The sequence below is a fragment of the Sceloporus undulatus genome, chromosome 5 (assembly GCF_019175285.1).
Source record: "Sceloporus undulatus isolate JIND9_A2432 ecotype Alabama chromosome 5, SceUnd_v1.1, whole genome shotgun sequence".
Lineage (NCBI taxonomy): Eukaryota > Metazoa > Chordata > Lepidosauria > Squamata > Phrynosomatidae > Sceloporus > Sceloporus undulatus.
The window spans coordinates 171,380,142-171,399,727 of NC_056526.1; the positions used below are offsets into that span (position 1 = coordinate 171,380,142).

Sequence of the window (19,586 nt, forward strand, 5' to 3'; positions counted from 1 at the left end):
AGTAAAAGCTCATATGAGAATTTTTTAAAAAAATAATAATAAATAATAATAATAAATTAAAATGCAATTAAGCTATTGATAGTTTTAAAAGAAATTTAAAAACACACCCATTAAAAAGCAAGAAATAAGAACAGTATAGGACACTTTTAAAAAGCCTTTCCCCAAAAGACTATTTTATCAAGAGAAGGGACACTTTGGAGAGAGTCAATCTAGCCTCTAGTCTAGATGGGAGAAGCCACAGAGAAGGCCCATCTCGGCATTTTCATCAGAGGATACCTATGAGGGTGATGGGATGGAGAGGAATTAAAGCACACATTATATTAATTGATATTAAATGATAGTAAAGTACACATGGTATTATGAGGCAAAGGCCCGAAACACACGGGCCAAAAATTCCGGCTTCAGGCTGTGTTGGGGGTGTGGTGTTTAGATGACACACACCCTGAATGCAGCCAGAAGCTGCTCCTACATGTGCCATCCCAGAAGAACTGGGAAGAATCTGCTCTTTCTAGCAGTCTGGTTCAGGACTGCAGTGGTGGCCTGGATTGGGACTGGTTGTATGTGGTCGCTACAGCCTTGGATCTGAATGAGGCTGCTCCATCCGAGCCGCCTGTTTTGCCCTAGAGATTATGAGCCAAGCTGCCCTGGTCTCCTCACATAGGGGCCAATAAAGCGCTCCTCCCCTGCAGCACTATTCATTGTGTGGCATGGGAATAATTTATTGACCAACCATGAAATAACGAGACCAAACACAGTATTTGCAATTAAACAAGGGCCATCTTTATTGACCTAAAGCCTTGTTAAATGTTTGAGACTTGGATCTGACCAAATGAAGTGAGGAGCAACCTGATGTGGGTTTAGCAGAGACACAGCTTGTCAACCTATGATAGCTCTCCAGCCATCCTTGGGCAAAACACCAGACTCCAATGAAAAGAGATTGTGAAGTTGAAGGCTTTCAAGGCCAGTGTCTATAGTTTTCTGTGGTTTTTCCAAGCTATGTGGCCACATTCTAGAAGACTTTATTCATGGTGTTTCACCTGCATAATTAAATAGACACACATATACCTCTCATATCCTCCCACCCTGAGGCCTTGCCATTCAACATCAGACCAACATACAAATTAACATGTAAATCACTTCCTCCAACCCAAGGGTCACACAAGTATATATACATATACACATACATACTGTACATACATACATACACCCCACACACTTCCATGCCACCACCCTCTGAAGATGCCAGCCACAGATGCAGGTGAAACATCAGGAATAAATTCTGCTAGAATGCGGCCACATAGCCTGGAAAATCCACAGAAAACTGCAAAACAGATTGGTTGTCATCTCAGATGTTCATTTTTTGAAAGACTAACCTGGAGGGGGGGGGGCTCCTTCCCAAGCCCCACAATTTTATAAGAGAGAGTACCAACCTGGAGGGGGGGCTCCTTCCCAAGCCCCACGATTTTATAAGAGAGAGTAAGCCCACAGATTAGCCCCAAGGGCATACTCTTTCCCCAGACCCCCAGTATTGCATCCCGTGGACAGAGTTCCAGAGACCAACCCTCCAACACAAAGGGGGGGGCAAGGTGTACACCAATCTCATATCTTCTCCTTTTAAATCACCCCCCTCTTGTCCCCTACATATGATCTTGCTTGGCCCTATGGGCCAAGCACCAAGCTCCCCTGGTCTCCTCTCATGGAGGCCAAAAATGTGCCCCTCCCCACAGTATAATTTTTTACAGCTTCTTGGATCTACTCTGTATCAACAGTGGTTTTATTGCACTTCACCTATGGCAAGAAAACTTAGATATGAAAAAAATTGTTTGAATTCATAGTATGGCAGAACATAAGTTTAGACTGTCCTGTTGGTGAGCAAACTAGCTTTTCATTTGTTACTGCAAAGAACAGCTGTTTATAATACTACTCAGGGGACAAGGGAAGCAGGTAGAGCCTCTAGTGTGGATATTTAAGTACTCAGGCATTTAGAACAGTTGACTCATAAATCTCTCATACTTTTTAAAGGGAAAATGTGGTGCATTATGAAAATGTCAACATTAGGAGGGAAGACCAGAAAAAATATGACCTCTGTGTTCCACGCTATCATGAAGTAATAGTATTGCAGGAAGAAAAGAAGGTAATGTCAATTCAACACAGTCTTTCGTAGTAATTAAAAAAAGTATGATGAGACCAAAATTTTGGCATCTGAAGCAATATATACATATACAAAAGGTAGTGGAATTTTATAGGAAAAATTTGATGGCATGCACGTACACAGAAGAATGATGGTAGGTGCATGCACAATGCTTTCCATCCTTCCTTGTTGAATACACTTTGGCACTTGAATAGTATCCATATTAGTTTGTCCAATGAAAACTATCACTCAATTTCTTCTTGTCTCGAAGATGTATTAATATTCCATCAACACTAATTATGTTTCATGACTCTAAAACTAGGGTATACTGGCCATATTTCAAGGGCCTTCAAAACCACAGTTTTAATTTGCTACATCAATTAAGAATGCTTAGGTGGTTTATTACAGTGAACCTTCTGTATTGGTGGGCTGGCGATCTGAGGATTTGACCACCAGAGGATTGCCACATCCCATACTGTTCAATGGCAGCTTGTGCACATGGCCATGCTGATATGTCTGGATGCACATTACCACCATGTAATAATATGAGGCTTGAGCATCTGTATTTTTGCAATTCACAGGAGGTCCTGGAACTGGGTGGGAAGGACTGACTGTATTCCAAAAATATATTTCTCATGAATTCATTGTGAAAAGGAATGTTTAGAAAGCCAGATTCTTTAACACTACACATGGTTTGCAGCATATCATAATTATGAAAATAAATGTTTTTACTCTTAATATATTTATAAGTCAGTGGAGTGGATTGAGACATAGCCATGTTTAGCGTTAATCCATTGAAATCAATGGGCATATTAAATTAACAAATTTAAATTCTGGTGGTAGAATTCAAAGATATAGTCATGTTAGTCTGTAGAATTAGTATGTAGAGAGATCTTGTAGCACCATTGAGATAACTGAAAGAAAGAGGTTGGCAGCATGAGCTTTAGTAGACTGAAGTAGACTGAAGTCTATGAAAGCTCATGCTGCCAACTTCTTTTTTTCAGTTAGTCTCAAAGGTACTACAAGATCTCTCTACATTAAATTCGGGTTGTTTCAGTGGGTATGATCAATGTGTGACTAAGGAGATTATCACATGGGAGGCAAGCATTCTCCTCCCATCATTAAAGAGTTTTATTTGTGTGATTGAGGGGAAGATTATCACAGGATAATCACGCAAACAAAATGATTTAATGAAGGGAGGAGTTTCCATTAATACCCAATTATGTGTCCATTATTGTTTATCGACAGGATAAGAATGGGATAAATGCATGGGGGTGTGATAATCTTCTCTCCGATCGTGGAAATGAAACGATTTAATGACGGAAGGAGGATGCTTGCCTCCTCCTTGGGATAATCTCCTAAATCTGAATGACACTAAGTATGTCACAGTCCTAGTGTTGTAGTTTCACTCTGCTCGTATGCTAGTTTATAGTAAGTATAAGTAAGTATAGTAAGATTCTTATAGTAAGAATCCTGTGCACTAGCAGCAGTACTGTAGAAAGCAAAAGGATACTTGGGAAACAAGTGGCTCTAGTGGCTACTCTTGCAGGGTTTCTGGAAACTTCATCTCTACCCATTGGTAATAAACTCTATGATTCTATGACTGGTACTTTTCTTGCAAATTATCTAGTGGGATTTGTGTGGGAGGAATGTCATTAAGTTGGGAAATAAAGCAATTGCTTTAGAGTTTGATTGTACAGGTATTTCTGATAAGCACTTATTTTAAATATGGGTTACCTTACTGCTTCATAGTTGGTGATTGGGGATAGGGTGTAATTAGGATATTCATTGTACACTATTGGCACAGTCATTTTATTTAAGACAGAATTTCTTGTGAATCTAGTAAGATTATTTTGCAGACTTCAGGATCAGTAATAGTTTTATTTAACTAAGAAAAATGATTGGAAAGAGTAAGTATATCAGAGTGCAAGAGATGTTTTAATAAGACCAATGATTGTGCTACACATCTTAGATTTTTAAGCTTAAACCTTTTGTTCATCAATCAGTCAAAAGTGGCAGGTAGTGACCATTAGGAGGATTCATTAGCACCCTGCAGCATGTTTGTACAGGGTGACCCACATCTGTCTTCATTAGAAGTTTGCTAGTTGCCAGTAGTGAACAGATGGGTCATTATTGCCTACATTGCCCTTTGGGTGTACCTGGAGGACAGGCAAAGTCGTCCTGAGCAGGACACACAGTGTTACCTCACAGAGAGCAAGCAACATATTTTGAATAATATTATTGCAGGAACTATTTTTTCTTGTTGCTTACCTGCATGTCCTTGCTGGAAATAAATGTGCATTGATCAAAAATGTTCTTCTTTTTATGAGTTTAAAGTTTCTAGCAATTAATAATCTGGCAGTCAGAGGTTATATGTGACTCTTTTGCACATTAGAGGTTCTATTTTCATTACTGAGTCAACTTTATTTTACTTAATGGGAGGATTTAAATAAAGTTTGTATTTTGCAAAACCTCAGTGAAGGCATTTTTTTTCCACCCCAAAGGGAGAGGGCAGAAAGAAATATGAGAACTTTAAGTTTAATGATCAAAGGTACCACTAATTTATAGAAGAGAATATCATAGTAATGTTTTCTTTTTCATCAAAAGTGAAAACATGGAATGTTACCCATTATAACCCTCTTGTATATAAAATATATTTAAAAATAAAACCCCTAAAGATCATGGGTGTTTTAGAAGACTGTTTGAGGGGTTATGCAGATTAAGGATTGTGGCCAAAAGGTCATGCAGATTAAGGACTGCAGCCAAAAACTTGCAGAACTGGTTCTGCACAGCCACTAGGGATTTAATGTTGTGTTCTTCAATTAGCTGGTTTCCCCTCACCTATTACATGGAAATAACTTTTGAAAGTGAGGTAGGGGCCGGAGCATGCCAGTGAGAAAGAGCAGCTCAAGTCCATTCCAGAGTCTGAACCCTGTTGACCACATGGCCAGCTCCCAATGTGGGCTGTGCTCCTTGGGTTCGGGCTGACTGGCATTTCTAGGAGCTGGATTATTCTGGCTCCTTTGTGCTCTGGTCCAGCGGACCAGAGTGTGGCATTGGCACAGCTTCTGGCTGCTTTGACTTCTAATCGGCATACCGCCAAAGCAGCTGGAAGCCACTTCATTTGACCCATCTGTTTTTTTTTTAATTGAACAAAAGAGAGAGCTACAGAAGTCCTCAAGCCATATATGGATGACTGAGTCATTTTATCAATTTGCCTTAGTTCTTTTGTGTAAATTGAAATGGAATATTTATCATTACTTTGTCTCCAACATTGGAGATTATCACACGGGGTAAAGGAGAGATCGTTCCCGTCCTTACCCCATCCTTATTGTGTCACGCTTATCCTGTCCTTCTCCCATCAGTGGTCCCATCATTGTATTAACTGGAATTTTTGTTAATACACAGTGACAGGGCCATGCCACTTCAGTGATGGAGAAGGACGGGATAAGTGTGACGCTGCCTGATAATCTTAGCATGATTGCCCAGCTCCACTAGGGCTAGCCTGAAGATAGAGCGCCCTACCTCCATAAACTGTCATCTTTCGGCCTGGGAGGGAGTGAATAGGCTGGCCCAGCTCCATCAGGGCTAGCCTGAAGATAGAGCGCCTTCGCTCCATAAATGCCATTCTTCTTCGTGGTCTCTGCGAATCATACAAATGGATTGTACTGCGCCTGCGCAGTGCCTTTGGAAACTTCTAGAATCACTAGGCAAAGAACACTTTGCAACATATAGAAACTTTTTGGCGGTAGCTCCGCCCATCCCTTATAAAGCCCCTGCTTTTCCGCTCTTTCCCCAGTTCCTTTGTATGTATTCGCAGATGACCACTCGAAGAAATACTGTTACAGGTAAGCAACCTGTCCTCCTCCGGCCTGAGAGGGAGTGAACAGGCCGGCCCAGCTCCATCCGGGCTAGACTGAAGAATAAGAGCCCCCCCCCCACTGGTCCATCTGCCTTGGTCCAGGCCTTAGAGGGAGAGAAGAACCACTGGACCTCATTCCCTTTCCCACCACCATTCCCTTCTCCTTTTGTGTCGTGTCTTTTAGATTGTAAGCCTGAGGGCAGGGAACCGTCTTATTAAAAATAATAATTGTAAGCCACTCTGATAGCCATTAGGGCCGAAGGGCGGGATATAAATACCATAATAAATAAAAAATAAGTTAAAAAATTGCACAATAAGAATGGCAGAAGGACAGATATCACAAGATAATTTTCACGTGATCGCATTTTAAGGATGGGATAAGGACGAGAGCATCCCTCCTTTACCCCATGTGATAATCTCCATTGTCCTGTTATCTGCAATGAACAAAAAATATAATTTTTGGAGAAATAATTGTGATATGTCAGAAGAATATGGTGAAAGAAAGAAAGAGAAAGGGCTTTTGGGGCATGTCAGCCAGTTGTTGTTGTGTCTTCAAGTCATTTGCAGCTTATGGGTGACCCTAAGGCAAAACCTATCATGGGATTTTCTTGGCAGAATTTGTTCAGAGGGGATTTGCCTTTCCCTTCCTCTGAGTCTGAGAGACCATGATTTGCCTATAGTTATCCAGCGGGTTTCCAGGCCTGAATGTGGAGTTGAACCCCAGTCTCCCAGAGTCGAAGTGCAATACTCAAGCAAATAAATCATGCCAGTTTGATATGCTTAAAATTGTTCAACCATCTGGAATATGACTGTGTGGTCTGAGGCAGGGATGGACTAATATGTCCTTCAAGATGATTTCAAGACCCACCAGCTCTAAAAAACATAGACAGTGGTGTAGAGAACTGGGAGTTGCATTTAACCTTATTTGGAGGGTACCCTCTGGAGCACTCTCTTAAGTTTCATGATGGAGAAAATGTAGGGAGATTAATGTAAGGTTATATCCAATGATACGTGAATGAACTTCACCTTTTGCAGTGGAACTTTCTCTTACTTTGTTGTTCTGTGCAGGCCTGTCCCCCAGTGCAAACTCGGATCTACTGTGCTTGGGGCTGCAAGGACGAGATATCAACTGAATTGGCAGATTGACACTGTTCCTGTCTTTTATTGTCCCTTATACTTTCTCTTTTGCATGACAAAGTTCTTATTAAGGATTGTTATTTCCTAAAGGTTATGCCCATTATTTGAGATAAGTATGTTAGCTGAGTCATTGGTGCTTTCATTGTGACACTGAAAGCTAATGAACAGTATTTTTGAAAGCCAGCATGGTGTAGTGGTGGAGCAATTTGAGCGCTGGGCTGACTCTGGAAACCAGAGTTTGATTCCTCTGCTTGGCCATGGAAGCTCATTGGGTGATCTTGGACAAGTCACATACATGCAGCCCCAGAAAACCCCATGATAGATTCTTCTTCGTGTCACCATAAGTTGAAAATGACTTGAAGGCACACAACAACAACAAATTTTCCATTTACCAAAATTTTCATTTTCCTTGTAAATTAAAAAAAGCAAAATGATTTGTTATCTTAACAACTCTTGAAACTTTTAAACAAGGAGAGATAGGTTTAAAAAAGACTGTTTTACCATCTAGCTAAGTTGTACAGCTGAGTGTAGGAATGGCTTTTCTTAATGTACCTGTTAAAGTTATGGTGACATTTAGAGCTATTGCTGGCATTTGCAACTTTTATACCTAATGCCATCTTGTGTTATATTGTCAGCTGAGGACTGAGTAGTTTGAAATGGCAATATATGGGAAAACATATAAGCTTTGAATACTCTTAACTGGTTATAATGTCAAAATCATGCATGACCACTCTGCATTTATCTCTGTCATTACTCCTCTCTTTGCTTGGGATTCAGTTAAGGTGCTGCTTTTTAAAATCATAATATTTAATACTTTACATTGGCACAAACATTATTTCGATTAACAATAAAGTACAATTTTAGGGATAAGATTTATCAAGCCAATAAGTGTTTAAAGAATGCTATGCAGAGAATATACACTTGGAGAAAATAAATGTGTACCTTCTCAGAAATAAAACTGATGATGTACACTAACAGAATCTGTCTTTCTATAAATGCTGTCAGTCCAGCTTTAAAATTTCACTTTTCAGCTGTGTATGTCTTATTCACTGCCATATATATGTTATTGACTTCTCAGGCTTGAGCCATTTAAGACATACTGTTTCAAGAGATTTAATTTCCATTGTTAACAATCCCTGAAGACTTCAGGGGCTTGATTCTTTCCCATGATGGCACAGTGCCTTTATATACAGAGGTCAGAATAGGTCATAAGAAATCCCCTTAATGTGGAGACACAGATATATCTGATGCAGGTCTCCTACATCCCCATTTAGCCAATTAATGTTCCAATTTTTAAAATCAGAATAGAAGCTATAGGGCCCCCAATTAGGAGTGAGAGGATTAGTTAGTTCCTATCGAATTGAAATAAATTAAATTATGAAATAAGTTGCAAATTTTCTGACAAAAGTAGTAACTTAATTTCATTCATTTGTTAACTGTAGTGATTGACTTAAGATAGAATGTCAGCATGAATTAAATTATGGAATTAAATTATTGATCAAGTTATTAAATTAATCAATGAGAGATAGTGCTAAAGAGCAAATTCTACATGTCCTACTTTGTTCTTTACCAAAGCCTACTTCTCTTGGATTTTCCAAAATGGCTTCTTGCTTTTTGTCAATCACTCACTGTTGGGAAATTTCAGTGCTTGGGTCACAAGAATCAAGCCAGTTCTGCAAGAGTAATTTCAATGTGATGAATTGTGTTAAAGGCTAAGTAACTGATCTCTCCCATTTCTAAAAATATTAAAAGATCCATATTGCTGAAATCAGGCATACTATTGAAACCAGGACTTCAGAAAGTTGTAGAAACATTTGAAATCCATGTCAAGTAAAGATTAAAAATAATAAAAAGGGATTTTGGGGGGCTGTGTTCAGGAGGAGGAAATGGTGGAGCCACTGCATAGAGAAATGCTAAGAGGGGACAGAGAGAAGGCTAAACTATTTAGTATCTTCTTTAGCTCACTCTTCCCCGAGAAGGAAAACAGTGTTCTAATTGGTGAAAATGTAACAAATGATGCAGTAAGGGGATTACAGCCCAGAAACAGTAAAGCAGTAGTAAAGGAATATCCAGCTAATCTCAATAAATTTATGTCTTCAGGATGCGATAAAATGCATGCAAGAGTACAAAAGGAACTTGCAGATGCAATCTGACAGTTACTGTCAATGCTCATTGAAAATTTTTGGAGGACAGAGAGGACCCAGTGGACTGGAGGAAGGCAAATGTTGCCCCCATCTTCAAAAAGAACAAAAAGAGGACCTAAACAGCTACTGACCAAATTGACATTGATACCGGGAAAGGTCATTGAGCAGATGAATCCCATTTTAAGAGAAAGGCAGGAAATAATTCCATAAGTGCGCGCGCACGCACACACACACACATTCACTATGTGTTTCTCAAAAATAAAGGTAAAGGTATTCCCTGTTGACAAGGTTGTCAAGTCATATCTGACCATAGGGGGCAGTGCTTATCTCCATTACTAAGCCAAAGAGCCAGTGTTGTCAGAGACTACTCTCTGATCATGTGGCCAGCATGATTGCACAGAACACTGTTTATTTATTTATGGTATTTATACCCCACCTTCAGCCCTAAAGGCTCTACCTTCCCACTGGAGTCATACCTATTTATCAACTTGCATTTGCATGCTTTTGAACTGCTAGGCTGGCAGATGCTGGAACTAAAAATAGGTCATACAAAACTAATCTCTCTCTCTCTCTCTCTCTCGCTTAAAATAAAGTTACAAGTTTGGTAGATCAATGGAGTGCTGTAGATGAAGTATATCTTGAACTCAGTTACGCTTTTGACAAGGTTTCCCAAGGTATTTTTGGAGGCAGACTGGTGGGCTAGACAATGCTGCTGTTAGGTGTAGTTGTAATTAGTTGACTAACTGAATGTGAAGTACTCACCAATAGTTGCTTTTTATCTTGGAGAGAAATGACTAGTGGTATGCTTCAGGATTCTGTCCTGGACCCAAGGTTGTTAAATGATTTAATGATTTAAAAGATAGAATAAACGGCATGCTTAACAAATTTTCAGATGACACCAAATTGTGGGAGGGGTACCTAATACCCTGGAGGTGGAATAATGGACAGTGGAATAAGAGGCATGCTTATCATATTTTCAGAAGACAACACATTAGGAGGTCTAACTAGTACCCAAGAGGACTAGATCAGAATTCAAAATGACCTTGACAGATTGGAGAGCTAGACATTTTAGCAAAATAAATATTAACAGGTATAAGTGGACTACATCTAGGAAGGAAAAATGAAATGCACAAATATCGGATGGATGGTACTTGGCTTGAAAGTAGAACATGAAAAATGATCTAGGGGTTTTAGAAGACCACAAATTAAACATGAGTCACCAGTCTTATGTTGTGGCCAAAAAGCCAAAGCACCTCTGAGCTTCATCAACAGGAGTGTAGAGTCAATATCAAAGGATGTGTGTTGCTACTCAATTCTGCTTTGGTCACACATGATCTACAATATTTTGTCCAGTTCTTGGTGGCACAGTTAAAGAAGGATATGAAAGCTGGAATGTATCCTGAAAGGGCTGACCTTGATCCAAAACACTGCAGAATTGATCCAGTTTGAGATTTCTTTAAATGCCCAGGTTCAATGCTACAGAGTTCTGGGAGTGGTAGTTTGTGAGACATTTAGTCTTCTCTGTCAGAGTGCTCTGGTGCTACAATAAACTACAATTCCCAGGATTTCCTAGCACTGAGCCAGGGCAGTTAAAGCTGCAGTGTGTTTTGTACCTTAGATGATCAAAGGTCTGGAAACCGAGTCCTGTGAGGAAAAACTTAGGATGTTGAGTATTAGCTTGAAAAAGACTGAGGTGGTCTTTTTGTGATAGCCATCTTTAAAAATCTGAAGGTTTGTCATTTAGAAGATGGAACAATCACTGCTTAATTGGTCATTTGTTGGAAATAAACTTGAGCAAGTGCCTTCCTTTAAGTATCTTGGGGTGGTTGTTTATTGTACTGGTGAAATACAGTAGAAATACATAGAGATACAAGTTCAGTGAAATACATAGTTTGCCACCAGAACCTTAAATGGACTATTAGAGTTCTGTTGCACAAAAGGAGGAAAACTGGTTCAACCCATCTTAGAACTGTACAGTATTAGAAGTACTCCCAAACTATTACATGGTGCTCAACTTCGGCTATGCTACTTTGGACTGATTAGAAAGGGCTCAAAATATATTCTTACTTGCAGCCTTCCTCTCTTTCTGTTTCCCTCCACCTTTCCTAGCATTTTTGTTTTTTTTCCCAATGAGTCCTCTCCTCATGATATGTCCAAAATATGACAGTTTTGTCATTTTGGCTTCCAGGGACATTTCTGGCTTGATCTGCTCTAGCACCCATTTGTTTGTCTTTTTGGCTGTCCATGGAACTCTCAGCACTCTTCTCCAGCACCACATCTCAAATGAATTGATTTTTATCCTATAATCTTTCTTAACTGTTCAGCTCTCACATGCATACATGATAATAGGAAATACAATGGCTTGTATGATTCTAACATTTGTGCTCAGTAGTATAATAGTTGGCTACTCTTTGCAATATTTTGTTAATAGGTATCCATGTCTTTGAGCTGTTATATTCCTGATGTCTGACAAGAAGGTGTAGATATCTTGGTATCTGAATAGGTTTAATTCATTTAATAAAGAATACAATTACCATGATTGTCAGAGGTAATACACTCTGGAATGAATAAAGCACTCACTTGTGAAGTTGCACATACAGCAAATTAATACGACAATAAAAGTACATGTTTAATATTTCACAGTAGAGGTGATTTATTTAACAATCACTGGTACTTGGCACATAAAAAGTAGCATTAATTGTTTGTCTTGTAGAAGGTAGAGTACTTGGTTTTTATTAGTATCTTATGCTGTTATATCAGTTGATTAAAATATATTCAGCTACTATAAATGATAAAGCAGCAAAAGCACTTTGCTTCCATGTTATAGAAAAATGAACATTTACTATCTGTATTGTGTTGAAATCAGATAAAAATGAATGATAAAAAGGGTGCCTACCTGCATAGTCACATATTTGCTTTATATGTCATTGGATATCTGATCCATGTAGCCCAGGACTGTGTACTTTAAATGGTTATACTCCTCAAAGAGTGAAGTGGAGCCTTTTCAGTGGAGCTACTTCAGATGGTTTCAGTTGGAGACATCAAGGATTACACTTGGAGCCACCTGCATACAAAATAATGTGCTGTGACACACAGATATGTCATTTCTTGCCACATACTTTAAAAAAGAATTTGGGGAAGATGTATTTTGGGAAACACATGTGAAGACATTTGTAGTTTCTGACCAGAGATAAATGTTGATACCTCTTCACTTTCCCAGATTTCCCATTTTTTAGTTATATTCACATCTGGCAAACCATCAGGGCATCATGTTGAGGATATTGGGCCAAAAGGTATTACCTATTTTATGACCATGTGAGAGAAGATGCATTTAATTAATTTTCTGCAGTTGTCATGGTCTGTTGGGTAGTATTCTGAATAGTTAGTGATTTGAAATTAGATGCATGGAGCATTCAACTTAAAGGTCTTAAGGAATAAATCATAGCAGGGTCACTGAAAGACATAGTATACTAATAACAGATTTTTACTCAAAAGCCAGTCACCATGAATTTAGTTAGGGTTACTTCCAGGAGACATATGCTATGTTAAATGCTGCCTACAAAGAACCTTTGGGATTCAGTGGAACAGAACAGAAGAATAGGATGAACTAGAAAAATGGATATGATAAGAAGAGTATTCATTTAAAGCAGAGCACTTAGTTTGCATTGAGAAAGCGACAGGTGTTTCTCCAGCTCACAATAATAATAATAATAAGTTTTATTTATAGACCGCTATTCCGCAGTGATCATAGCGGTGTACAAGCTACTGACTACAGTCACGAAGGTGGAGAATCTGGTGCCATACGTTGCCATGTTGCCTCACGCACTGCGTAACAATGTCAAAAGCGTTTTAACAAATATTACTACTAAATATATAATAAAATTAATCCAGAAATACTAAATATGTGTTAATCTTTCCAGCAGTACTATTGCAGATAGGAGGTTAGCAGAAAGGTAGTAGTGATTTCCCCCAAGCATACATATTTTGCTGAAGGAATGCTTCTGGTTTCATATGGGTCAAGATTTTAGAGCATAATGATTTCATGCCCTTCAAACCCCACATTTTAATTATTTTTAAAAATAAAATGTGACATTCTCACCTAGCTTTTAGTCCGTATATTAACTTTTTGAAAATACTTAGTGGAATAGCCTACCTCTGTTTCATCAACTTCAGTGGGAACATTCCCTCACTCTCCCATCTTTCCTTCTAAGCCTGGTGAATTTTCAGTACAAGTATTTGCTGGGGTTTGGTTCCAGGGCACCCTGTGGGTATCAAATTTGGTGGATGCTCATACCCCATTATATACAGTAGGGTAGTAAAATGTCAGGGACACAATCAAGGAATAGTGCAGGAAAGCATTACCAATGGCCAAAAAGAAAGAGAAGGAACCATGTTTAACAGATGGAATGCTTCAAGCATTGAATGAAGGATGAAAAGCAATAGTAAATGAAGATAGAAATTAAACACAGTTGTTCAATGACTAGTATGCAATGATAAAGAGAACTACTACAATAAACACTGCAGAGAATTAGAAGACAATAACAAAAAAGGAAGAATGAGACATCTTTTCCACAAGATCTGGGAACTCAAAGGGAAGGTGGCCCTTGTGGTCTTTTCCAACTCTACGATTCTATGATTCTAAGATCAAACCAAGGGCAGGGATGCTCTATGAGCAAAAGAACATACAGTATGCCCTTGACTTACGTGGGGATCCGTTCCGTATCCCCTGTATAAGCCAAAAAATGCGTTTGCAAAAAATGCGTGCACAGGGTAGTGCGGTGGCACGGTGGCACGCACATGCCATTGAACGCATACCCTATTCATTAAAATGGGATGCACCGCCCCTTGTGCCCCACGCACTCCCACATGGCTCTACATGGGTTTGAGCGTATGCTCAAATCCGCGTATAGTGCGCCTGCGTATGACGCGGGTGAACAGTACCACACAATCAAGACTAGACAAAACGGTGGAAGCAATACACAGAAGAGCTATATAAAAGAGATGATAAAAGGAATTACATATGGAATGAAGAACCATATGAAGAGGAATGCCAAATCCTAGAAAGCGGGTGGGGGTGGGGGGTGGAAGCTGTGCTAAGAGAAACTGGGAAAAATAAACCACCAGGAACAGATGATATCCCAATTGAACTGATACAATCCACACAGACAGAAGCAAGTCAAGACTTAATGAAAATATGTCATCGAAAATGGAAGACAAAACAGTGGCTAACAGATTGCAAATGATCAATATACACCCCCATCCACAAAAAACTGCAGCAGCTGTAGGACTATAGCATTAATTTCCCACACGAACAAAATCATGCTCAAAATACTGGAGTATAGACTTCAGTCATATGTGGAGAGAGAAATCCCACAGATGCAAGCGGGGTTCAGGAAAGGAAGAGGCACTAGGGACCACATTGTGAACATATGACTGTTAGTGGAACACACCAGAGAATTCCAGAAGAAAATCATCATGTGCATTATACACTACAGCAAAGCCTTTGACTGCATAGATCATGAACATCTGTTGAATGCTCTTAAAGAAATGGGAGTACAGCTACATTTAGAAGTTCTAATGAGGAATCTGTACTTAGGACAAGAGGCTGCTGTTAGAACAGAATATGGAGCAATAGAATGGTTCCCAATTGGCAAAGGAGTAAGGCAAGGCTGCCTGCTATCACCCTATTTCTTGAACTTTTATGCAGAAAATAATCATACAGAGAGCAGGTTTATACTCAGAAGAAGGAGGAATGAAGACAGGAGGATGGAACATCAACAATCTAAGATCTGCAGATAACACCATACTACTAGCAGAAAATATCAGAGACTTGGAAAAACGACTAAGGAAAGTTAAAGAAGAAAGTGCAAAGGCAGGCTTACTGCTGAACATAAGGAAAACAAAAGTAATGACCACAGAAGATCTACATAAATGTGACCTAGATAATGAGAAAATTAAAAGAGTCTAAGATTTCCTGTACCCTGGGTCAAATACAGTGCGCCTGCACCATGCGCACATGCGTTTTACGCGGCTTCCAGCGTACGGGGAAGGCGCTTGGGAGGGAAATATTATTTCCTATGGGGCTCGAGCATAGGCGGATTTTCCCTTATACGGGAGGATTCAGAACAGATCCCCCGCGTAAGGAGAGGGCCCACTGTACTGATCAGAATTTAGACTGCAGTCAAGAAATCAGAAAATTTCAGGAATCAGAAGATTTTCAGAAATCAGGAATGGGAAGGGCAGCTATGAAAGAACTAGACCAGCTCCTAAAATGTAAATATATACAAGTGATCACTAAAGCTAGAATTTCCCAAGCCATCATATTTCCCATCACCATGTACAGATGTGAGAGCTGGACAATGAAGAAAGCAGAAAGAAAGAAAATAAACTCATTTGAGATGTGGTGCTAGAGAGAAGTGCTGAGGTTATCATGAACAGCCAAAAAGACAAATAAATGGGTCCTAAAACAGATCAAGTCTGAACTCTCCTGGGAAGCCAGGATGTTGAAATTGAGGCTGTTGTACTTTGGCCACATCATGAGAAGGCGTGACTTATTAGAAACACTAATAATGCTAGGAAATGGAGAGGGTAGTAGAAAGAGAGGAAAACTATAAGCCAGATGGCTAGACTCAATCAGAGAAGTCATGGGCCTGAAAATACAGGACCTAAGCAGAACAGTGGAGGATAAGGGGGCTTGGAGATGTCTCATCCACAGAGTTGACTTGAGTTGAGGTTGAATCGAGGGCAGTTCACAACAAATAACAATATAAAATGGCAAAATCAAAGTTTGCTTTTTGGGATTTTTTGGGAGGAATGTTTTCAAGCTGTGGATAATTGAATCTATGGATGCAGAATCTTTGGATATGGAGGGCTGACTGTATATGTTTCAGAGACAGGTCTCCCATTTTTGGGTGTCTATAAGACCAGCAGCAACCTTTCCATTACCAGTCATCTTGAAATAAAGAAAAGTATATGAAAACTGAACAAAAATATGTTGATGAGCCACAGAGGCATTCATAACTTTAATTTTGCTGTGGTAGAAGTAGAAGGAATATTTCACAATGCTGCAATGCTTTTATGAATTATTGTAGAATAATACTGAACATGAATGACTTTTCCCCTGAAGATAAAAATATATTGGGAACATTTGTTGTCAACTGTACTGGGGACAGAAAGCTTTTTTCTTATTTTGTGTTTCAAAGGGGAAAAAAAGACGAGGGAAGCACTGAGGTGAATGCTTCAATTTTAAGCTAATTAAAATGACTGTTATTCTGGTACCATGGTAGCTGTTCCCAGAGGTTCATCATCACTGTTGTATGACAGTTTTCCTTTGCCTAATTAAAGAACTTTTTTTCAGTTCAAACATGCTTTCTCTGTCTCTATATTTGTGGTTTTATATTTTTCCCCCTTTCACATTTTTTTCCTCATGTATAGCTTAGATAAGCAGTGTTACATAAGACATTCAGTAATAATGAAATGAATGTATTCTACATTTAATTCTACAGTTGAGTTCATTTTTGGCTTACCTGTATTCCCGCAGTGAGTTTTTAAGATCTGAATTTTTTCACTTCATAGTTGCATGACTTCTTCATTAATATTCTTTTTAATATCAAGACAACTGACTTGGACAGATGGATACTTTAACAGGAGCACAAAAGTACAATTTGCCGAGAAGTGCTTATACTGCTTCCTCATGCATTCTGAAATGATGCCTCTAGGTGAATATGTGCACTCTCAAGATATTTTACGTTTTAGAATCCTTGTCAGCAACTTATTTTATACGAAGGCTGTTTTCAAGATGGGACTGAGAATAACATGCCAGGATTCACCTTTCATTCCTCAGTGTGGGGCTGGTATTATTACCACCAGTTCTCTCTTCTCTACTTAACTGTTAATATTCAGTATAGTAATTGCTACCATTAAATTTGTCACACAAGTATTACTAAGCAATACTATCTGAAGAATGCAGATGAATATACAATTGATGTCCATGCTATCTGAAGGATTCAACATACACTAACTTGTATCTTCAGATGGTGGTTGTTTTGTGATGTCATGGACTTTTGATGTAAAATGTTGTTTAATGTCCTGTCCTATCATGTCATATAATAGATGTGTGTGTGTGTGTGTGTGTGTGTGTGTGTGTGTGTATGCATACACTGTGTATTAAATAAGATAAGAAACTGTTAAGAATGGCTGCTTTTTTGGCTCCTTTTCACGCCCTGGAAAGGCCTGATCGGGGCCGTGGCGTGCAGTTGCTGTGGCCCTGATCTGGCTGTAAAAGAGGTGGCTGGAGGCCACCTCTTTGGGGCTGTCTGCACAGCCCTGTAATTAAGCTATTTATTTATAAAGAAGAAAGGTGTGAGTGAAGTAAAGATTAGGGTTAAAAGAATCAGCTAAGTTTAGAAATTAATGAGTGGTGTTTAAGAGTCTGAATTAGCTAGGAGTGGAGTGTGAGCTATGCTCTAAATGTATTTGTGCATGTGCCTCCAAATTGCATGTCATCTTATGGCAACCCCATGAATTTCATTGGGTTTTCTTAGGAAAGGAATCCAGTACTGTGTTACTATGTTCAACTTCTGTTAATAAAATAATTGCTTTTTATTTATATGTTTTTTGCTTCTGGGAACTCTATATGTTAGAAAGCTTGGATTCAGACAGGGTGTCTCTGGTGGCAGCAGTAAATAAAGAGAAGTGGTGTCTGGTGAGGATTATGAGCTGCATAATATCTCACAATGGTATTTTGAGGGCATCTAGGAAGTCCTCTCAGTTTGGTGGCCACAGCAGTAAGACAAGAAGTGGTCTTATATTGGTGGCAGAGGTGGGGACAAGAAAAGGCCTCTCTCATGGTTGTAACAGTGAGATCTATGAAGTTCCTCACATTTGATGGCAGTAGAAATTTAAGCAAAGCCTTGCAGAACTTTATTGCACCCGTTTTTTTCACGATTACGGGTACGGAAAGAGGACGCTCATGTGTGCACGTGACCAGCCAAAACCGGATTTTATCGCACACCAAAGCGTCCTTCAAAAGGCCCCGTTCCATCCCCCAGCACCAAGCCATCCCTGTTCAGTGCTGAGGCGCATGAAATGTTCTGGTCAGAAGTCTTCTGACTGAGGAAAATGGCGCCCGTCAGCACTGAACGGGGACGGCTTGGTGCTGGGGGACGGAATGGGGCCTTTTGGAGGATGCTTTGGCGTGCGATAAAATCCATTTTTGGCTGGTCTCACACGCACACGAGCATCCTCTTTCCGTACCCGATAATGGTGAAAAAACCAGGTGCGATAAAGTTCGCACTTGGTGGAAAAATGGTGGGTTAAGCGGCAAACCTCCACACTCTTCCCTTTGTCCGACCTACCACCTTACAAGTATGTTTCTTGAGGACCAGAAAAAGAGTCTTCATAGTAGCTGCTCTCAAACTAGACCAGCCCTCTACCTGATGGCCTACTGCCATGTAGGAGTGTGGGAAGACACATTTTACTGAGGCCTGGAAGTCCAGAAGCCACTGGTTCAGGTTACAACATGATCAGTACGAGAAAAAAAATGAGGATATACTTCATGCCAGAGAATATTTACTGAGACTTAGTTCTGTGTACTTATTATCAAGATCTTGGGAAGTTTTCATGCAGAAGCTATGTTACAGCAATCCCAAGCAACATTTTAAAGTATGTAGAGAGATCTTGTAGCACCTTTGAGACTAACTGAAAGAAAAAAGTTGGCAGCATGAACTTTTGTAGACTAAGTAGACTAAAGTCTACTTCCTCAGATGCATTTCGTAGAATAAAGCCTACTTCCTCAGATCTCTTTGACCAAATGCATTTGAGAAGGTAGACTTAAGTCTATGAAAGGTCATGCTGCCAACTTCTTTCTTTCAGTTAGTCTCAAAAGTGCTACAAGATCTCTCTACATACTGATTTTGCAGACTAACACGGCTACATCGTCAAACATTTTAAAGTGACAGGCCCTTCCACTGATTTCTACAGGATACATTTTAAAAAATTAAGCTGCTCCTTCCTTGAAATTGGAGTGATCATGGGAAGAATTGCTGTTCTATTCCAAACCTAAGCAAATTTCTTGTAAGCTTTCAGCAGGAAAGCAAAGGCATCTGTTAGACTGCATGCTTTTTCTAATGTGTCTGTACTTTTGTTTGAGCTACTATCAGTAGTTTTAAATATCATGGTTTTAAGCTGCTGAAGAGGATTGACTTTCCTTTAATGATTCCCTTTTAATGTCCCTATTACTAATCCCATGCTTTTTGAGATTAAATAAGGCTGTGTTCTACTTCCTGAGCTCACATTTTAACTTGTGTTATGT

General features: G+C 39.4%; 1 protein-coding gene across 1 annotated transcript in view; it reads left to right on the forward strand.

Moving 5' to 3' along the window:
- The window catches only part of STPG2 (sperm tail PG-rich repeat containing 2), a 263,746-nt gene that overhangs the window by 31,517 nt on the left and 212,643 nt on the right, over positions 1 to 19,586 (forward strand). Inside the window, exon 6 of the mRNA XM_042470817.1 lies at positions 2,023 to 2,134. Coding sequence (XP_042326751.1) covers positions 2,023 to 2,134 — 112 coding nt within the window. The remainder of the gene's footprint in view (positions 1 to 2,022; positions 2,135 to 19,586) is intronic.